Source organism: Sorex araneus, chromosome X (genome assembly GCF_027595985.1).
Source record: "Sorex araneus isolate mSorAra2 chromosome X, mSorAra2.pri, whole genome shotgun sequence".
Lineage (NCBI taxonomy): Eukaryota > Metazoa > Chordata > Mammalia > Eulipotyphla > Soricidae > Sorex > Sorex araneus.
In genome coordinates, this window is record NC_073313.1 from 78,013,855 (window position 1) to 78,034,232 (window position 20,378).

The 20,378-nt window shown below is 47.4% G+C and overlaps 1 protein-coding gene and 1 non-coding gene across 5 annotated transcripts; both read left to right on the forward strand.

Moving 5' to 3' along the window:
* The first annotated feature begins 6,909 nt into the window (after positions 1-6,909).
* On the forward strand, positions 6,910-15,721 carry RBMX (RNA binding motif protein X-linked). 4 transcript variants are annotated; one of them, XM_055122203.1, is made up of 11 exons: positions 6,910-7,057; positions 8,100-8,228; positions 8,422-8,528; positions 8,863-9,034; positions 9,769-9,918; positions 10,332-10,446; positions 10,529-10,669; positions 10,743-10,840; positions 11,508-12,742; positions 13,619-13,703; positions 14,520-15,721. In XM_055122203.1, exons 2-9 carry the CDS (start codon positions 8,120-8,122, stop codon positions 11,816-11,818), a joined length of 1,203 nt encoding a protein of 400 aa, XP_054978178.1. In that variant the 5' UTR covers positions 6,910-7,057; positions 8,100-8,119; the 3' UTR covers positions 11,819-12,742; positions 13,619-13,703; positions 14,520-15,721. The 4 variants fall into 4 exon arrangements, with proteins under 4 accessions (XP_054978178.1, XP_054978180.1, XP_054978179.1 ...); XM_055122205.1 differs by having other exon boundaries at positions 10,761-10,840; XM_055122204.1 differs by having other exon boundaries at positions 10,544-10,669.
* LOC129400651 (small nucleolar RNA SNORD61) lies at positions 8,275-8,344 on the forward strand. Its single transcript, XR_008627841.1, has one exon. It is a non-coding gene; the product is annotated as a small nucleolar RNA SNORD61 (small nucleolar RNA).
* Positions 15,722-20,378: the final 4,657 nt, after the last annotated feature.

Here is a 20,378-nt window from a genome sequence, read left to right on the forward strand (position 1 = left end):
TTATAGTCTCTGAATCTTGGCCGTTGATGAGATTACATGGCGCCAGGGGGACGTTTGTGGGTGTGACTGCCAAGCTACTGGAAAATAGGCTATCTGGGTGGAGAAGACCCAGTTCCAATCCAAGCAGGCTTGGAAATCTCAGCCCCAGGTCCCGCATACTTGGGTTCCTTTGCCAGTTCCTTCATGAGTGAGGCTCCTCTGAGCGTGTGGAGAATACTCTTGAGCATGGCTGTGGTTGGGTTCTGGCATTTTTCGGCTACTGGGGTTCTGCTTGGGGCAGGGAGGGAGACTCAACCAGCCCCACTTTGAGGGGCCCTGGTGAAGACAGCCTGGTGCAGGGGGCAGGAGATTCTGCGTCGCTCTCTTCCGGGAGCTTTTTTTTTTTTTTTAGTAGAAAAGTTTATTGGAAAGTAGAAGAGAAAGAAAAAGAACTCCACATATGGAGAGGAACTTAGTATAGGACTAAGTTTCCGGCCCTTCAGTTCTTACCTCGCTTCCTTCCTGCTTGAGAGCAGATGATAAGACTAACAACCCCTGACATGTTATTCTTCTGTAGTTTGTAAAACAGGCTTAATTGGAATGCAGACTAATCTTGCATTTATCTTTCATGTGAAAGGCAAGCCTGGGACCTGAGATACAGTTTAAACTGGCAGAGCACTTAACTTGCCAAAACCCTGAGTACTGCCCTGCAAAGCACCTCAAGGAACTGAGGTATGGGAAATTTACCCCTATCAATAACCTCAAGGTTGGCATAGTCCCTGGGCAAAACAGTTTAAGTCTTTTAGACTATAATCTGGGCAAGAATAGAATAGGTTATGGGCCAGAGCGGTAGTACGGTAGTACGTACGGTAGGGTGTTTTCCTTGCACGCGGCTGACCCGGGTTTGATCCTCCACATCCCAGATGGTCCCCCCAGCACAGCCAGGAGTAATTCCTGAGTGCAGAGCCAGGAGTAACCCTTGAGCATTGCTGGCTGTGACCCCCCCCCCAAATAAAGAAAAAAAGAGAATAGAATAGGTTACAGGATAAGCAAAAATGCACTCAGGGAAGAATAAAAACAGTTTAGGGTTTTCTAGATGTAGAATAGGAAAGTGTCATGACCTTACTCTCAGATATAAGGGTGTCAGCTGATTGGCTGATTGAAATATTCCAGTCTCTGCTCGTGCTGTATCCACTGAATTCTGATGTACTTAGTAGCTGTTCTTAATGTCTCTGGCAACTTAAACAAGAACTCAAGTGTTGAGAAGCAGGGTGAGGGAATCTATACCGTGAGCTCAGTGAAGGCTGCCCAGGTGGCCCTAAAGCTTGGACAGTCCTCATTTGTTTGTGTCTTGAAATGTTTGTCTCATTCTCTGCCACCTACCTCTGTTGAATGAAGGAGGAAGGTGCCAATCCTTTTGGCATTAGACAAATGTGAGGGCCTTCATTTGAGTCCCAACCCTCTTATGTCCCACCCCAGCCCCAGAAAGAAGGGCTGTGGACCCCAAAGGGACTGTATTCCCCCACAAAATGCCAGCCTCACACGAGAATTTCCATGCACTGCTCTAGACCAATTTTTCCTGGTTTTTGGACCATACCTGGCGGTGCTCAGGGGTTACTCCAGGCTCTGCACTCAGGAATCACTCTTCTTCCGCTTTTTGGGTCACACCCGGTGATGCACAGGGTTACTCCTGGCTCTGCACTCAGGAATTACTCTTAGCAGTGCTCAGGGTACCATTTGGGATGCTGGGAATCGAACCCGGGCCAGCCATGTGCAAGGCAAACGCCCTACCCGCTGTGCTATCGCTCCAGCCCCTCAGAAACCACTCTTGGCAGGTTTGGGAGCTATATGGGAAACCCAGGTTGGTTGGGTGCAAGGCAAGTGCCTTACTGCTGAACTGTAGCTCCAGCCCTCTTATTTTTTAATCACATTACTGTCAGCTTTCAAGATTATGGGAGGGGCTGAGGAGATTGCACAACAGGCTGGGAACTTGCTTGCCCGTGGCCAAAGAGGGTTTGATTCCTGGTGCTGCAGCCACAGGTGGGTCCTGACGTGTTTAGGGCTAGGTGGTTTTATTACTCCCCAGGAATTCTATTGCCACAGGGAGCCCTTCCCTAATCTACCTGCCTATATCACTGGTACTACATATGGTCCGAAGTGCCCCGCCACTTCCGCCACTGCATTGTTAAGAGTGATCCCTGAATTTATTATTTTTTATTATTATTATTTTTTTGCTTTTTGGGTCACACCCGGCGATGCACAGGGGTTACTCCTGGCTCTTGCACTCAGAAATTACCCATGGCGGTGCTCAGGGGACCATATGGGATGCTGGGAATCGAACCCGAGTCAGCTGCGTGCAAGGCAAACGCCCTACCCGCTGTGCTATCACTCCAGCCCCGGATCCCTGAATTTAAAGCCAGATTTTTGGGGCCACACCCAGAGGTGCTCAGGGCTTACTCTGGGCTCTAGGATCACTTCTGGTAGTGCTCAGGAGACCATATGGGATGCTGGAGATCAAAACCCTACAAGCTTGCCTATCACTTAAGCCCCTGGGGTTTATTTTTGTAGTCAAAATGTGATTGCCTTGGCCTGGAGCTGATAGAGCGCTTGTCTTGTATGCAGCTAGCCGGGGTTCAAGCCCAGGTATCCCATAAGGTTCCTGAGCACTGACCAGGAATAATTTCTGACTGGAGAGCCAGGAGTTACTGAGCATTGTCAGGTGTGGCCCCAAAACCTACTTTATTTATTTATTTATTTTTGGGTTTTGGGTCACACCTGGCGATGAACAGGGGTTACTCCTGGCTCTGCACTCAGGAATTAATCCTGGCGGTGCTCAGAGGACCATATGGGATGCTGGGATTTGAACCCGGGCCGGCAGCGTTCAAGACAAACGCCCTACCCGCTATGCTATCACTCCAGCCCCCAAAACCTACTTTAAAAAGCCCCTTGCAAGTAAATTGGCATCTCAGACAAAGTCACCACTATTAAAAAAATTGTTTGGTTCTGGTTTGAGGGCCACACCCGGCTGGACTCAGGAATCACTCCTGATGGTGCTTGGGGGACTATATGGGATGCTGGGAATCTGCTGTACTATCATTCTGGACCCTTTCCATGTTTTTTATTTAGTAAAGAACCAAGCTTTACACAAAGTTGAGTTTTAAGAGCCCAATGTTCTTAGTACTTATCTCACCACCAGTGATAACTGCCTTCCATCAGTGCTCCCAAGTTTCCTCCAGCCTCCCCTCTAGTTTACCACCTGGAGGGAACATTATAAAGATTGTTGGTTGTAATTTGTGTTCACTGCGTTGTGGATAAATAGCTAGACCATTTTTCCACATTACTGCCAAGACTGTGACTGTGGATTCCTGCTCCCCTTCCTCATCTTTCCCCCTCGATTTCTTTGCTTCGGTTCTTCCACTACTCTTTTTTTTTCCTTTTTGGGTCACACCCAGCAATGCTCAGGGGTTATTCCTGGCTCTGCACTCAGGAATTACTCCTGGCAGTGCTGGGAGACCATATGGGATGCCGGGGGATTGAACCCGGGTCGGCTGCGTGCAAGGCAAACGCCCTCCCCGCTGTGCTATTGCTCCTGTCCACTTCCATTACTCTCGAACCACTCAGGGTGCGTCCTCCTGACCACAGAGCCTGAGAGGCATTCAGCCAATGTACTTAGCTCTGATTCCATGTAAAGGCTAGTTCTTGTGGACGTCATTTTGCCGGACTCCGCCACGGAAGTGGCGTCTCAGAAACACGATGAGCTAAAGGAAGAATTAGTCCGGAGCAACCACAATTATATTTTATAAGGTAAATAGAAAGGAAGCCAGGAGGTGGTGAGGCAGTATAGTGGGGAAAGGTGTTTTTTGCTTTTTCTGGGTCACACCCGGCGTTGCTCAGGGATTCCTCCTGGCTCATGCACTCACTCAGAAATTACTCCTGGCGGTGCTCAGGGGACCATATGGGATGGCGGGGATCCAACGGGGTCGGCCACGTGCAAGGCAAACGCCCTACCAGCTCCAAGGTGTTGGTTTTGTGGTGGACCTGGGTTCCCTCCTGGCATTCTCTAGGGTTCCCGGGTCCCCGCCAGGCGTGATCACCGAGCTCAGATCCAGGCTCGAACGCCGGGGGCGGGGCCTCAAACAACGACGGGAAAGAAAGCTAGAGGGAAGCCGACGGGGAGATGTGGAGCATCTAGGAGGCGAGAGCGGGATTCCGAGTGGGGGGAGGCCGTTGATCCGACGGCCGGAAGGGGGTGCAGTGTCCCTCTCGCCCAGCACACTCACGTCCCGGCTCCCGGATGACATCAGCAACACCCGACATCCAGCCTCTCCCTCCCCCAGCGCAGTGCCGAGACCGCCGCCACCGCTGGCGCTCCTAGATGGAAACTGACTACCCTGCACCCCCCCCCTCACCGAGACCCTCCTCTCTCGGGCCCTCCAGGCTCCCTCTCCGGCTTCTTCCAACCCCGGGGCGCCCGGGACACCCTCTCCGGCTTCTTCCAACTCGAGGGCAAGCTTTCCCCGGCTCCTCGGAATTTCCTCCACTAGCCGCGCCCCCCGCGCGCCCCCTCTTCCTCGCAACCTTGCGGAAGAAGCGTTTCCCGCCCCGCCGCCCGTCTAAAGTCCCTCTTGACATTCCTATAAACATTCCTGCATCTGGCCCGCAGGGCTGCGCGCCGCTCCCTGGACGCGCGGGGACCTCTATTGTGAGGTCCGCCCAGTTCTGCAGCGGTAGATGCGGATGGGGCGGGGTGGGGTGGGGAGGGCCAGGCGGAGATCCAGCCTAGCGCAACAACCCCCCCCCCTGCCCCGGCCGATCCCCAACACCCCCCCCCCCCCAGCGTCCTTCTGTCTGGCTCCGGGACACAGCAGCGCCGTGCTCCCGGTTTCGCCCCAGGGTGCAAGGTTCCGTTTGTTCGTTTCTTTTAAAGTCCTCCCAGTGGCGGCTTTACTTACTTACTTATTTATTTTCGCCGCTCTTTAATTTAACTTAATTTCGAAGGCAATATGGCACGACTTTTGCCATACTTGTAAGAATTTGGACGGGGGAAATGAGGGAAGGACCGACATGTTCTTGTCCTACTGGGTACGATTTGCACCATCCGCGCTAAAAATTCATACTTGCTTCCAAGACTCCGAGGGGCTTCTGACGGTGATCTGAGCATCATTCACATCCCCCTGTTTGGCATATGCTGTAATTCATCACCGTTAAAGTTACTAAAAATAACTTCACAAGGTTTTTTTTTAATCATAAATTCTAACTCCCTCCGCCTAGGCGGACTAATAAGATTTTGGACTATTTCTTTCTACTTATTTTCTCCCCATATACAGTATGTATGTTATACCTCATATTCCAGACTTTCAGGCTTTTCCCATTATACTCACTTCTTTGGAGATCACAATCATTCCAATGGCTATATTACCATTTCTAAAGCAACAATTAGGCACAGATCTCCCAGAGCCGCAGATTCCACACCCCTCCTCTACCCCACAAAAGCCTGATATTTACAATCATCCTGAATGATTCCCTCAGTCCTTTCTAATTTAATTATTAGCAAATTCCGTTCCTGCTAGCAGGTTTCCACACCCATAATCAAGTGTCTTCTCTCACCTGGCCTGCTGATATAACCCATTGGAACGGATTTGCTTCCACACACACAACTGAAATCGAAATCCGATTGCAATTTAAATCTATTAAAAGCCTACGGTCCTTGAAATAGGATGGTAGACTCTGCATAGTGTGGCTCCCCCCCGGAATTTCTTTCTGTGGTGATACTATCAAGTTCTTTTCTTGAAAACCTCACCCCCAGAATATCCGTGATTGGTATCTTCCTGCAGATATGATAGCGTCAAATCACCTATTCAAAATGGACTTCCCAGAAGTATTAAGCACCTTTGGTCTCCTAACTGTTCTCCATCAAAGCACCTAGTTTACTTCCTTCCTGGTACTAAATACAAAAGCGATTTGTTCAATGCAGGTGATGTTCTTTCCTTAATAACTATTCTTGTGCCAGGACCCCAACCCAAGGCTTAAAAAAAAGCATGTGGTCTACCCCCAGAGCCATATCCCAGCCCTTCTTTAATTTGGAAAGAAACGAAATGGTTTTCTTTGTAATTCTTGATCCGCCTAGGATTGGCAGATGAAATACAGCAATGCCCAGTTAAATATGAATTTCAACCAATGAAAGTGTTTTTTGTATACGATATTGGGACGTGTTTACACTGAAAAAAACCCAAACAAACAAGATTTATCTAAACATCCGGTAATCTTATTTTCTACACCTAGCAATCTTATGCACGAGGCGTCTTGCTGTTGTTTCGCTTGTGTGGCTTGCAGCCTCTTGATCAAGCTCAGACTCAGACACTAGCTATTCAGTTAACTGTCCTACAGAAAGAAGAGATTTGTCTGTTGTATCATGGGGCATTCCCCTCCTGGACTCTACCAGAATTTCCCCCAGCTAGTGAACATTCTTGGAGCAGCCCATTTAGGAGAGAACAGGAGCGGTGCTACCATCTAAACTTCTTTGTTTCACATATCTGCCAAACTGCCAAGAGTTGAGCCTACTCCCAACAGATGGCCTTAGGTCTTAATTGAGTCAACGTGCGTGAAGTTTCACACTGTGCCCCGGCCTACCCCTACACTCGGGACATTTCAATTCTTTATGAAAAGACGGGCGGCCCGTGCACCATTTTAGCGGCCAGCAAAAAACGCGGGTTGAGGGAGCGTGGGTGGGGGCTGGGGGGGAAAAAAAAAACTCAGTAACCGCCAGAGGCTCAGTTCAGGGAAAAGGGCGTTGCCGAGAGCGAATGACGGGGACAGGAGCCAATAGAAAGGCTGGGAACCGCTCGTCCCGCCCCCCGCGTTTGAAATGCTAATCTGCGGCTCCATCCGGGTCCTGCAGCCTCGTTCCCGGGCAGTATAAAGTTTGCCGTCTCCTTTGTTCGCCCTCGTTGCGCAGCAGTGCGGGCGGCGACTTCCCCTTCCTGGGTCTCGGAGCGGGCGGCCGGCCCTCGTGCTGAGTCGCTAGCCGGCGCCCCTCGGCCACTCTCTAGGAACTCGAAAAGCCTCGTCACCCCCTCCGGTATGTGCCTTCTCGCCCGAAGCAGCGTCCCCAACGCTCCGGTCCCCGTGCGGGACGTGCGACGGCCGCCCCCCGTCCCTCCCCGGCCCGTGCGCGGTGGCGGCGGGCGCCATTTTAAGGGCGCCATGGTGCCGACCTAGTTAGCCGAAGCGGGGGGCGTCGTGGGGCGACGAGCGGCGGTGGCGGCGGGGGGGATCCGCTCCTTCCTCGGAGTCTGGAGAAACTTTGCCGGTCGCCGGCGGGGCGGTGTGGTGTGTGTATGAATGTGTGTGTGTGTGTGTGTGCGCGCGCGCGCGCGCCTGTGGGGGAGGGGGCGTCGGCGGGCGGGGGTCCGGGCCGGAGGCGGGAGGAAGTAACGGCCGCGGCGCCACCGTTCCCACACCGGGGCGGAACGCCTCGGGATCGCCGCCGCGGCTGCAGCCTCCGGGGCCCCCCGACTTGGCGCGTGGCGCCGGCCGGCGGGCGCGATCCGGGCGTCGCCATTTTGTCGGCTGCACGCGGTGTGTGAGGAAGGCTCTCGAGGGGCGGCTGGCGGCCGGCAGATCGGGGGGAGGGGGCGGCGGGGCGCACTCGGCGGCGGGCCGCAAAGTGGGCAGCATCGTGGCGGACAGGCGGCTCCCGGGGGGCTCGGCTCGCGCCTCAGAAGACGGGGGGCGGTGTGGGAACCGCACGCGCGGCGGGACGGAGCGTGAGCGCGAACGGTGGGAAACGGCGGCGGGCCGCGGCAGGCGGGAAAGCGGCGGCGCCGGGAGAAGTTAACTCAGACTCTTTTTTTTTTTTCTCGGCTGCTTTTATTTTTCCCCGGCTGCTTGAGTCGCCGCTTTGCAGATTAAAACTAAATCTCGTGGGAAGCTTTTTTTTTCTTTTTGAAAATGCAGATAACGTCTAAAGCTTGATACAGTAGGGTGGTCGTTGGAGGTTTTTTTTTTTTTTTGCTTTTTAATAAAAAAGGCAGAGATCAAAAACGGCGTGCTTCTCCGCTCAGTGCGTGCGGCTGAGAAACGTTTCCCTTTTCCGTGAAGTGTTAATTTTTTCTCAACAGATTCTTGATCAGGGGGCAACATGGTTGAAGCAGATCGCCCGGGAAAACTTTTCATTGGTGGGCTCAATACCGAAACGAATGAGAAAGCGCTCGAAGCCGTATTCGGCAAATATGGACGGATAGTGGAAGGTGAGTTAACTGAGCATGGATGGCTGGGACTGTTGGCCCAAAGTAAGCTATGATGCATCTCGTTGTGTTGATTGTCGAAAATGATAGCGCATTGTCCTCTAAGAAGTTCTGAGCTTACTCTTCCGGATAGACTTTGGCTGTGTCGTTTCGGGGTAGCCTTATACTAACTTTCCCCCCCTTTTCTGACTTTAAGTTCTGTTGATGAAAGACCGCGAAACCAACAAATCCAGAGGATTTGCTTTTGTAACATTTGAGAGCCCAGCAGATGCTAAGGATGCCGCCAGGGATATGAATGGAAAGGTGAGATTGCAGATACTTCAGATACCCTATTTCCTACTAGTCCAGCTCTGGTCCGGGGAAGACTTGATAAATTACCAGTTTTAAATGTGTGGGGGGAGGGATGGACCGTTTACGGCACAGCCATGCTTTGTTATGTAGCACGTCACGCAGTTCAGAATATTCACGTAGATTTATGCACTGATCTACCTGGGCTTAATTTGCCAAGTAGTGGAAGCACTGTGGACCCTCTTAGCCCTTTAGGTGTGGGTTCAAATCAGTAGCAGTTACTAAGTAAGCAATAAGTCCATGGGGGAAAGCCACTTTAATAATAATAATAACATTTAATAATATTAAGTCCTTAGATGGGAAAGCCATCAAGGTAGAACAAGCTACCAAGCCATCGTTTGAAAGTGGGAGACGGGGACCACCTCCACCTCCGAGAAGCAGAGGCCCTCCACGAGGCCTCAGAGGCGGAAGAGGAGGCAGTGGAGGAACAAGGGGGCCACCCTCACGCGGAGGGCACATGGGTAATAAAACTTGGTCACTTTACTGTATAAGCAGGCACCTCCAGTGCCACACCGATGTGCTCTTTTAAAAATCTTTTTGAAAGGCACCAGCTGTTGAAATTCCAAACACTGTTCGTTTACCAGAGGGCTTAAGAGGGGAACAAGCCGTGTCTTTCCATGAAAGTAAATTAGCTGGATCGTTCCTTAATTCTAAGTCAAGGTGCTTGTAATAAAAATTCTAAAGAAAGCACTGTTAAAATCTACCTCGTGTGGGAAAGCAATTAGAATTTGCGAAATTGTGGAGCCAGAGAGCTAGGAAGGTGCTTGCCTGGCTCACCTGGACTCAGTCTCTGGCATTTTGTTTGGTCCCCAGAGCACAGCTAGGAGTGATTGCCGAGTGCAGAGCCAGGAGTAGTCCCTGAGCGTTGTGGGGTGTATCTCCAAACAGAAAATAACATGCTCAGTGTTTGACTTTTTACACTGCCCAGGTGGTTCTTTTCTGGGTGGAAAAGCTATGTTGGTGGGTCATAGGTGGTGGACATAATATTGAAGTTTAATATTGCTTAATATTGTTAAACTTTTAGGTTTTGCTTTTTCCTAGTTTACAGCAAACCTACAGAGTACTGAAGGGGAAGTTTCCAAGTTCAAAAATGTGGGGGCATATTGTTGGCCAGACAAAGATTGTAGGTCTTTTTTTTTCATTGAAGTATCTCCATGCTTGTGTGCATTAACGTGCTTTTTTCTATTTTATGTAGATGACGGCTATTCCATGAATTTTAATATGAGTTCTTCCCGAGGGCCACTTCCAGTAAAGAGAGGACCACCACCACGAAGTGGGGGACCACCTCCTAAAAGGTCTGCCCCCTCGGGACCAGTTCGAAGCAGTAGTGGAATGGGAGGAAGAGGTAAATAGCTCCATCTGTATGTAATCATTTTGATTATATCGTAACATCCAGAATTCAGTTTTTCAGTTTGAGGGGCTGGAGTGATAGTATAGCGGGTAGGGCTTTTTGCCTTGCACGTGGCCGACCCGGGTTCGATCCTCAGTATCCCAAATGATCCTCAAGCACTGCCAGGAATGATTCCTGAGTACACAGCCGTACTAAGACCTGCGTATCGCTGGGCGTGATGCTCCCCCTCCAAAAAAAAGCAAAAAAAGAAAGTTTTCAGTTTGAAATTTGTGCTTAAGGGTTAAGCATGTTGACGGTGCTCAGTGACTCAATGTGAATAGAAAAATTGCTTTGGCTCCATGTGGCTGTTCTGGAACAATGCTTAGTTTGCCTCAATTATATGCACATTCATTTCTTCTTCTCTTAAGCCCCGGTCTCCCGTGGAAGAGATAGTTACGGAGGCCCACCTCGAAGGGAACCCCTGCCTTCTCGAAGAGATGTTTATTTGTCCCCAAGAGATGATGGATATTCTACTAAAGATAGGTAACTGAAAGAGGACCAGTTTCTTGAATTCCCTACCCCCGATATCCTTAAAGAGAATGAGCTTTATCAAAATGTCATTAAGCTTTTACTTTTCTAGCTACTCGAGCAGAGATTACCCAAGTTCGCGGGATACCAGAGATTATGCCCCACCCCCAAGAGATTATACCTACCGCGATTATGGGCATTCCAGTTCACGCGATGACTATCCATCCAGAGGGTATAGGTAAGGTGGCTTTGTTGTTGTATGACTTGTATCCCCAAACTGTTGGCTGGGAAGTTTCCTGGAAGCATAACAGGTCTGTCTTTGAATTTAGCGATCGAGATGGCTACGGTCGGGATCGGGACTATTCAGATCATCCCAGTGGCTCCTACAGAGATTCCTATGAGAGTTATGGTAAGGTGATGGTTGAGGGTCTCTGAATATCACCAGCTCAAGTTAGTAGGTTCATGAGCCAGTTTTTTAGGCTGTGTGGTGCTTGCTTTTCAAAAGGGAAATTTGCTTGCTTTTAAAAATGGGGTACCTTTCAGCTGGGCTTTTCCTAGTTTTGTGAGGGGGCTTTCATTTTTTTTTCCTTCCTGAGTTTCTTTTTTGAGGCTGTTTGCTTGCTTCGGAGGGGATTTTGCTTGCTTAAATTGGCAGCCTTATGTGTTTTCCCCCAACAGTGAAAATACAATTTAAAAATTTAATTAACAAGAGCAAATGTTTACCATTGCAATATGAAGGAAAGTCTACAGTTCAAAATTGCGACTTTATCACTGGAGAGTGGCTGAGTGTCTACTGTAAAAAAAATAACAAGCTCTGGAATATCCTCTTGAAAAAAATACACACCGTCTGCCGTCTTTTCCAACCAAACCTTAAAAAAAACCCATCCATTGCCATAACTCAGCAGATGAGCAAATCCCTATTAATCGCCAGCAATGGCCGAGTTGTTTAAAAAAAACACCTCCCAGTTGAGAAAGTAACCGTTTGATACAAAAAGTGATGTGAATTCAGATTGAAATGTTGTCTATATCTATCCGATTTATAGTGTTGCCATATTACCTGACCATTGACCCTGCAGGTAACTCACGTAGTGCTCCACCTACGCGAGGGCCCCCTCCATCTTATGGTGGAAGCAGTCGCTATGACGATTACAGCAGCTCACGGGACGGATATGGTGGAAGTCGAGACAGTTACTCAAGCAGCCGAAGTGATCTCTACTCAAGTGGTCGTGATCGGGTTGGCAGACAAGACCGAGGGCTGCCCCCTTCTATGGAAAGGGGGTACCCTCCTCCACGCGATTCCTACAGCAGTTCAAGCCGCGGAGCACCTCGAGGTGGTGGCCGTGGAGGAAGCCGATCTGATAGAGGGGGAGGCAGAAGCAGATATTAAACACACAAAACAAAACTTTGGACCAAAATCCCCTGTTCAAAGAAACAAACAAAAAAATGGAACCTATTATCATAACTACCCAAGGACTACTCGAAGGAAAAAGTGTGTTACCTTTTTTTAAAAACAAATTTCCTGTTAAGTTTCCCCCTCCGTAATTTTATGTTGTGAGAAAAAGTTAAAAAAAATGTTTAATCTTATTTGATTTTTTATGACATTGCTTTAAACAAGCAAATGTTTAATGTGTTAAGACTTGACTTGTGTACTTACTAGTGTTGTAATTTCCCAAGTGTCCCTGAGTGACCACTTACTATCTGATTTCCCCCAGTAAATAAGGCAAGCAATTCTAAGATCTTACACACATCTAGCCATATAACAATGGAAAGATGAATACTTCCTAATAAAAACAAGCTAGCTGTTATTTAGAAGGGAGGTTGGGGTATGCTCTTTGAAGATTTCAGTGTCTATAAGCTGAAATCCCCCGTGTTCTCAGTCTGAGAAATCTGAGATCAAGTGCTTTATGTAAGGAAAGTGCTATATGCCCAGTAAACCCCACATCCCAGAGCAAAAAGGATGCTGGCCATATTTTGCCTTATGACATTTTCCTTGGGAATCTGCAAGAACCTTCCCTTCTCCCCTCTCCCCAGTAAGACCATTTAAGTGTGTGTTAAGCAACTACAGAATACTAAATAAAAAGTTTGGCCAAAACCAACCATGAAGCTGCAAACGATGCTTGCTCTTACTGTTTCAAATTTTTGCAACTCTGTAGTGTCTCACTTTTAAGGAACAGCTTGATTGCAAAGGAGAAAATAGATAAGCAATGAAGTTATCTCCAACTTCTCAAAGGCTTATGACTTCTAAAAAGTGAATCAATCAGCATTCCACATCAGATTTAAAGCATCAAATGCCTGTGAAACAGCAAAGATGGTAAGCAAAGCAAACTAGTTTTTCCGTCTAAGTCGAAATTGAACACTTAAACCTTCCTCATAGTACAGTGAAACATACTGTACCTCATGGCAATGGAAATGCTTTCTAGCTTAAAAAAAACCTTTTGGAAAAGCAAAGTGTTCGATAGCATATTAAAAGTTCTCCAAATTCAACACTTGGATTTTTTAAAAGCATGTGTGAGACTTAAAGGCCTTAATACAGCTGTTGTATACCAATAGCAGTGTGGGGCTTGGGAGGGGGTATCTTTTGAACATGATTTTTGATGAAGACCTTTAAACATGCTTCATAAGTCTTAAGAGATTTTTTTTCAAAAAATAAGTCTTAGTCAATATAGGAAATGGCTTACGTTTGGGGTCCCCTCTACCCCTGTAAGCCATTGCAAACGTGACCTTTAGTTGGATGCCTGACTTGTTTTTTTAGTTCTATGAAACTACACTGTATGGAGAAAAATGTATTGCAAGTGGTCTTTTAAACAAAACCTGAGGCAGCATGACCCAGGTCCAGCCATGAAGTTGAAAAAAGATGCTCTTGACTATAATAAAGTCGAAGACCTCCAACTAAAATCCTTTTACTCCACTTAATCCTTCAAATAAGTTTTGTCCGTTCAACTTATGGATTTAACATGGCAGTGCACCATTGGAACAGAATGAGAATCCATAAGCCATGCAACTTACCATTTAAGCCATTCCAGCCCATCCCAAGCCAGTGAATCTTCCACCACTAAGAAAATAGTAGATCATGAATGAAATACATTAAGCTGCAAGTCTGAACTTGCCTTTCTGGAAAAGAGGGCAGTTGATAGGCAAACTTGGCAGTTTTCTGAAGAGGTAACTAGTTGCCTGTTTACTTTTGCAGGTTGAGGATTTTGCTCATTATGGTCATGGAGTGCTGATTTATTCACGCTAGATAAAGCTGGCCGCAAGAGAAATGAAATGCTCAGGTAAGTGGAAAGCAGGGTTGAAATCTCTGGCCCTGGCAACTTCCCTGCAAACAGCTAGTTCTCTAATGGGACTCCTGGCACATTTCCTTGCTCCTTCACATTGGAAGGTGAGGTTATTCTAAGCAAGTGTGTGTATAAGTGGCTGTTAAATAATGTATTGGGCTGGGGCGATAACACGGGTTAGGGCTTTTGCCTTGTGGCCAACCTGGGTTTGATTCCCAGCATTCCATATGGTCCCCCAGCACCACTAGGAGTAATTCCTCAGTGCAAAGCCAGGAGTAAGCCCTGTGCATCGCCGGGTGTGACATAAACACTGTATATACACACATCTCTATAGGAATACTAGTTCTGTTTTTCAAGCTGGCTAATTCTTAGAAGCAGTTGGTGTAGAGCTCAGCCAACAATCACTGACTAAAGGGAGAATTGATCTATCGGTGACCAAGTTCTCAGTTTGAGTCAGTTCTGGGCATCGTGATGATGACAGGTTATTTAATATTAAATACTATTAATTATGAATAATATAAATACTCATTAATATTAGTGAAATACTTGCGGGACTTTAAGAGCCCTTCTGGCTTCTGTTTTTTGAGCTGGAAGGTTCCTGGTTGCCGAAAGAGTGTGGGGGGGGTTCACACCTGGCCTCAGCACAGGCCTTCACTCTTGGCCAGCTCAGGGGACCCGTGGGGGTGTCGGCCCCAAACTGACCTTTTTTTTAAAAGCAAGCGCTTTGTGGATTACAGCAATTTAGGTGGGGGGAGCAACTTCCCGGTGAGGCCAATGTCTTGTAACCCGATCATGTGCTTTTCATTTTTTCAGAGTTGTTGAAGCAGAAGAATGCTGATTGTCCCTAAGACACACAGTTGCATAAGCAGTACTCAACAGAATTGGTTGGTGCAGGCACTAGATCTTTGCCTTCAGGGTTCCTATGAATAGGAGAAAAGGCATCCGTGTTGGTTGGCCCTCTTAACTAGGGAGTGGGAGTTCCCAATGGAAACAGGGGAGTAAGTAGGGAGTGGCTCAGTGGAGGAAGTTAAGGAAGTTCTGGTGGCCCATTAAGATAGTCACAACTTGGGCTTTGCTCTTTGACAAAAGACAAGCAAGCAAGGATAAAGACAGTTCAGAACTTCCTAAATAGCACTATCATTGTGTTCAGACAACTGAGGCATACGTGGTAACTTGATCCAGTAAATGTATGGTTTTTATTTTTTTCTGCGGGTGAAATATTTTTTTGTATGGTGATCCATGCAGTCACAAAACTACAGGGAAGAGTGATACAGTGGGCAAAGTAACTGGAAATGGTGCTGTGCAAGAGCACATAGAAATAACTGGAAATCAATCTGGGCCAGTCGGCTATTTTTTTACTGTTACTCCTGTAAAGCTGCCTCAACCTTTCCTCTTGACTGGGGAAACAAATCAGGGTGCAGCATTGTGTAGCATACTACTTTCAAGACTAGAGCCAGTAGCATCACAACCTCATCCTCTTGTGGGAACAGACTGGCGTTGGCCTAGAGCTAACTCCGCATCCCTTTTTTTTTTTAAATATAGTGCTGTCTTTGCAGTTGCGGACCAGAATCCAAAACTGTCAAACCTCATTCAACAGCCTCCCAATCCCAAACTGAGGTACTAACAAAACTTAAAACTGCTGCACTTAAGTCACTTCTTGATCTATGTATGTTGTAAATGACATGGGTTTATGCTTCTGAAAACCTTTGGCTCTTGAGAATCTAATGTCTTGAAGTTAGTGTGGGGCGTTTAATCACGGTAAATATGACTTACTAAATAACACATGGTTTGCTTCAGTAATCAGACAACTGTTCAAAGCTTACTGACCCAGCAGACTTATCATGTTCAGACTCGTTTATTCTGGCTCTATACTGGTGGTAAAAGAAAGAACGCTAGAAAATGTCTTCCTTGTTTAAACTAATAGTTGACTATAGAACTTAGGTATTATAGGTCACTTCTTTTTGGAATGTTTTTGTATCTAAAACTTAATAAAATAAAATATGACATGTACTTTCTTTGTTGTTGGGATTTTTTGAGCCTTTAGACTTTTAACTCCACGTCTCTCCCCAGGCATCATCTTTACATGCTGTTGGCATGTTAACATTTGCCAGGTAGTTACCAAAGGGCATGCTCTTAGTATAAGGCCTCCTAATTTGGGACAGGGTGTTGGTTTTAGGTAAGCATTAAATGCTTAGCCTGAAATGAAATGTGAGCCAGTAATACCAAAGAAAGACTTAAAAGTACTGACACTGGTTTGACTGAATTGCTTTCAGTTCTAGCCCTACACCTCAGCTGTTAAACTAGGAGCACATGAGACTGTTTCCTGCTGTCCTACTTACCTCTTGATTTCCTGATGATTAACGTCATCAGGTGATGGATTGTCCTTTGAGGGAAATGGATTGGGAGGGGCTGGGGAGATAACATAGCAGGCCTTGCACTTGGCCGACCCGGTTTGGATCTCTGGCACTCATGCCCTCTGAGCCAAGCCAGGAGTAAACCCTGAGTACTGCTGGGTATGGCTGGAAAACAAGTGACGTTCTTCAGCAAGGGACTTGGGCAGGTGGGAACTTTAATGGTATGGGGACGATGAGAGGTGCAAGGTAGGCTAGTTCTGTTAGAGCAGAGCAGCTGGCCAAAGCCCGGGCTTGTTCTGCTTTCACCACAAGGAGTTGGCAATCATTGTCGGTTGATTAGATTTTTTTAACAGGAGCACCCAGTAAGGCTTTGCATCTGGTCTGCAGAAAAAAGAGCCTTAGAGATGTGTTTATAGACCTGGCAGTTTCAATAGTGTTTTATCCCATAAACTGGGGTGGGATGGGTGGAGGCGGTTCTTGGGCATGTGTAGTGGAACTCCGGGAATCCAAAATTAGCCCAGGGATCCAACCTGCGTGACCTGCATGCAAAGCAAGTGCCCTGTCCTGTACTATGACTCTTGTCATCCCATTCATTGATTTACTTGAGTGGGTGCCAGTAGCGTCTTCATTTGCCCCAGCCCTTACTCTTCCCAACATTGGAGGGTCTTTCAGGGTCAGGGGAATGAGACCTGTTAACTGTTTTTTTGGCATGTTGAATATGCCAAGGGAAGCTTTCCAGGCTCTGCCTATACTGTCTGGTTTTCATCTATTTGCTTGCGGGCACCAGTAATGTCTCCATTGTGAGACTTTACTGTTTTTGGCATGCCGAATTCCCCCGGGTAGCTTGCCAGGCTCTGCCGTGTGGGCGGCTTATTTTCAGTAGCTTGCCGGGCTCTTGAGAGGGACAGAGGAATCAAACCTGGGTTGGCCTCGTGCAAGGCAAATGCCCTACCTGCTGTGCTATCGCTCCTGTCCTTCCTATACTAAAATGACATTAACTGAGAAGTGTAAGGGATGGGGAAGAGATGCTCAGTTTTGTTCAGGGCTCACTCCTGGCTGGGCCTGGGGGAGCACATAGGGTGTCCAGGGTTGAATCCTGATTGCTCATGCAAAGCAAGCACCTTGCCACCTGTGTGGATATATTACCTGGCCCAAGTGTTCTACAGAATTTGAATATTGATCTACCACACAAATTGGTTAAAAAATTTGTAGTACCACGATAACATTCCATCCCAACTGTAGTCTCATCACCTCAAAACAGTTTCCCTCATCTCTTCTGGAGCAAACTGCAACCAAAGTGAGCCTCATACAAGGCTTTCGTTCTGTAAAAAGAGGGGAAACCTTGAGTTCCATTAGTTATCTTAAAATGCAAAAGAAAATTTTAAAAATATGCAGGAATTTGCATATCATCCGTATGCAGGGATCATGCTAATCTCCATGTTTCCAATCAGTATATTTGCTGCTGAAGTGAGGAATAGTTACTTTTTATATTTTTTGGGGGGCGGTGTGAACGGGGGGTCTCACCCAGTGGTGCTAAGACCTTAACTTCTGTCTCTGAACTCAAGGATCACTCTGGGCTACCGGGACCTTATGAAGTACCAGGGATTGAACCCAGGTCAGCTGTGTGTGACGCAAGTGCCTTACCTGCGGTGCCAGTCCCCTCAGTTAACTGGTGTTCTTTTGTTTTGGGGATATACCTGGTTGTGCTTGGGGTGTTATTTTCTTTTTGGGTCACACAATAACAGTCCCCAGCAAACAGTGAAGGGTAGGGACAACAGTAAGAATCCATTGATGGGGTGAGAGACGTGTGCTGAAAGTAAAGGACCAAATGTGATAGCCTCTCTGTATCTGTATTGCAAACCATGATGCATAAAAGTAGAGTATGGGGGAAATTGCTATAAAGAAAGGGAGAGGTTTGGAAGGGGGGCGGTTTACTGGGGATATTGTTGGTGGAGAATGTGCATTGGTGGAGGGATAGGTATTTGATCATTGTATGACTGAAGCTCAAACATGAAAGCTTTGTTCAAGTGTTGCTCGTGGTGATTTAATAAAAAAAGAAGTAACACACACTAATACACTAAACCTTTTCCTCCAGAAAGTTCCCCTAGACCCCTCAGCCATCAGCTCATCCTCAGATCCCAGAGAAGGAACACTGTTTCTATCAGTCATTTTAAGATATTATTGCATGTTAAAAGTGATGAACCCTAAGCAGTGTATCTTCTTTTCTTTCTTTGCTATATTTTAAAGATCTGTCTGGATTTGTGACCATATTATCTCTTCTTCGTTGTAGAGTAGAATACCAGTGCATATGCTCTAAATTTTGGTTTTGGTTTTATTTGGGGGGGGGATGTGGATTTTCACGCTCTCATCTTTTTTTTCTTTTTGGGTCACACCCAGCGATGCTCAGGGGTTACTCCTGGCTCTGCACTCAGGAATTACTCCTGACGGTGCTCAGGGAACCATATGGGCTGCTGGGAATTGAACCCAGGTCTGTTGTGTGCCAGGCAAATGCCCTACCCGCTGTGCTCTGGCCCCACACACTATCGTATCTAATGCTGGAATGTACAGGGTCTCTCTGCCTCTGGAGAAGCCCGCGTTCTCTCTAGAGTGCCTTACTCTCTCTTGCTTTGGCTCCCCCCTTCCCCTTCACTAAAAACCTCCAAATAAAATCTGTTTTACTTAAAAAAATAGTGCTTTGATCTCTCTCCTGAGCCCTACATATACAGTTGTTTTGTTGACAATTGTTGCATGTTTTTAGCTCCTGTGGTGCTCTGGCGCTGTAAGCTTGAAGGTCACTTGTCACTCCAGCAGTGCATGGGGACGATTGTGATGCCAGGAGATCAAACCAGAGTCTACAGCACATGTGTGTGTGGTCTCTCCACAGTCCTACCCCTGGAGCCATCCCCCTGGCTCTATTCGTTTCCCTGGGGGAATAAGTATTTGATGAGGAAATAGGATGAATGGTGTTTGATTTTAAACCACCAAATTGCATAAAAATTCCCAAAGACATTCACCATTGTGTGCCCTCCTACAGCTCAGAGAGTTCTGTACCAGCATTGTCTGTTCTGTCTGATTCATTTTCATAATTTTAATGAATGGTTGGGGGGCTGGTATCACATTGTGATTTCAACTTGCATTTTCCCTGATGACTAATGATGCTGAGTACTTTTTTTTTTTTGCTTTTTGGGTCACACCCGGCCATGCACAGGGGTCACTCCTGGCTCTGCACTCAGGAATTACCCCTGGCGGTGCTCAGGGGACCATATGGGATGCTGGGAATCGAACCTGGGTCGGCCGCGTGCAAGGCAAATGCCCTACGCGCTGTGCTATCGCTCCAGCTCCATGATGCTGAGTATTTTTGATTGATTACTGTTCTGGGGATAGAACCTAGTTCTCTTGCAAGGTATCTAGCTACTTCATTCAACCACCTCCGTGACCCCCACTGAGCACTTTTTAAGGTTTTTTTTTTGTTTGTTTGGTTTTGGAAGCCACACCGGTCTGTGCTGAGGGTTTACTTCTTGCTCTGAGCACTGGGAGTGCTTGGGGGGTTGTCCAGGGATAGAATCCAGGTCAGCTGTGTACAAGGCAAGTGTCTTACCAACTAGACTAAGTCTCCAACCCCTCACTGAGCGTTTTTTGAACATGTTTAACTGTCCCAGGGGCTGGACAGAGTACAGGGATTAAGGCACTTGCCTTGCATGCACATGGCTCTGGTTGAGTCTTCGCTCTGCAGGGTCCCCAAAGTACTCCTGGCCACAGGGTTGAGTGTGGCCCAAAGACACACAAAGATTTTATTTCATGATGATTTTACTTTTTTGGTTTCACAGGAAAGTTGCAAAGATAGCAGAGTTTCTATATATTCTTCACCCCAGTCACCCTGATTCTACTCTCTGATATAACTGTATGGTTGGCAAAACAAAGATTCGCATTACAACCCCACCCCCCAAAACTAAAATTGAGCCTGGGGCTGGAGCGATAGTGCAGTGGGTAGGACGTTTGCCTTGCACGTGACCGGCCCGGATTCGATTCCCAGCATCCCATATGTCCCCTGAGCACCGCCAGGAGTAATTCCTGAGTGCAGAGCCAGGATTAGCCCCTGTGCATCGCCGGGTGTGACCCAAAAAGCCAAAAAAAATGGGCCTGGAGAGATAGTATAGGGGTAGGGCACTAGTTTTTTTTTTCTTTTAAATGGTGAGGAACATGTTTATTTTAAACATGTTCCAGGCACTCCCAGTGCTCAGAGCAAGGAGTCAACCCTCAGCACAGACCAGGAGTGATCTCTGAGTGAGTAAGCCCTGAGCAGTGCCAGGTATGGCCC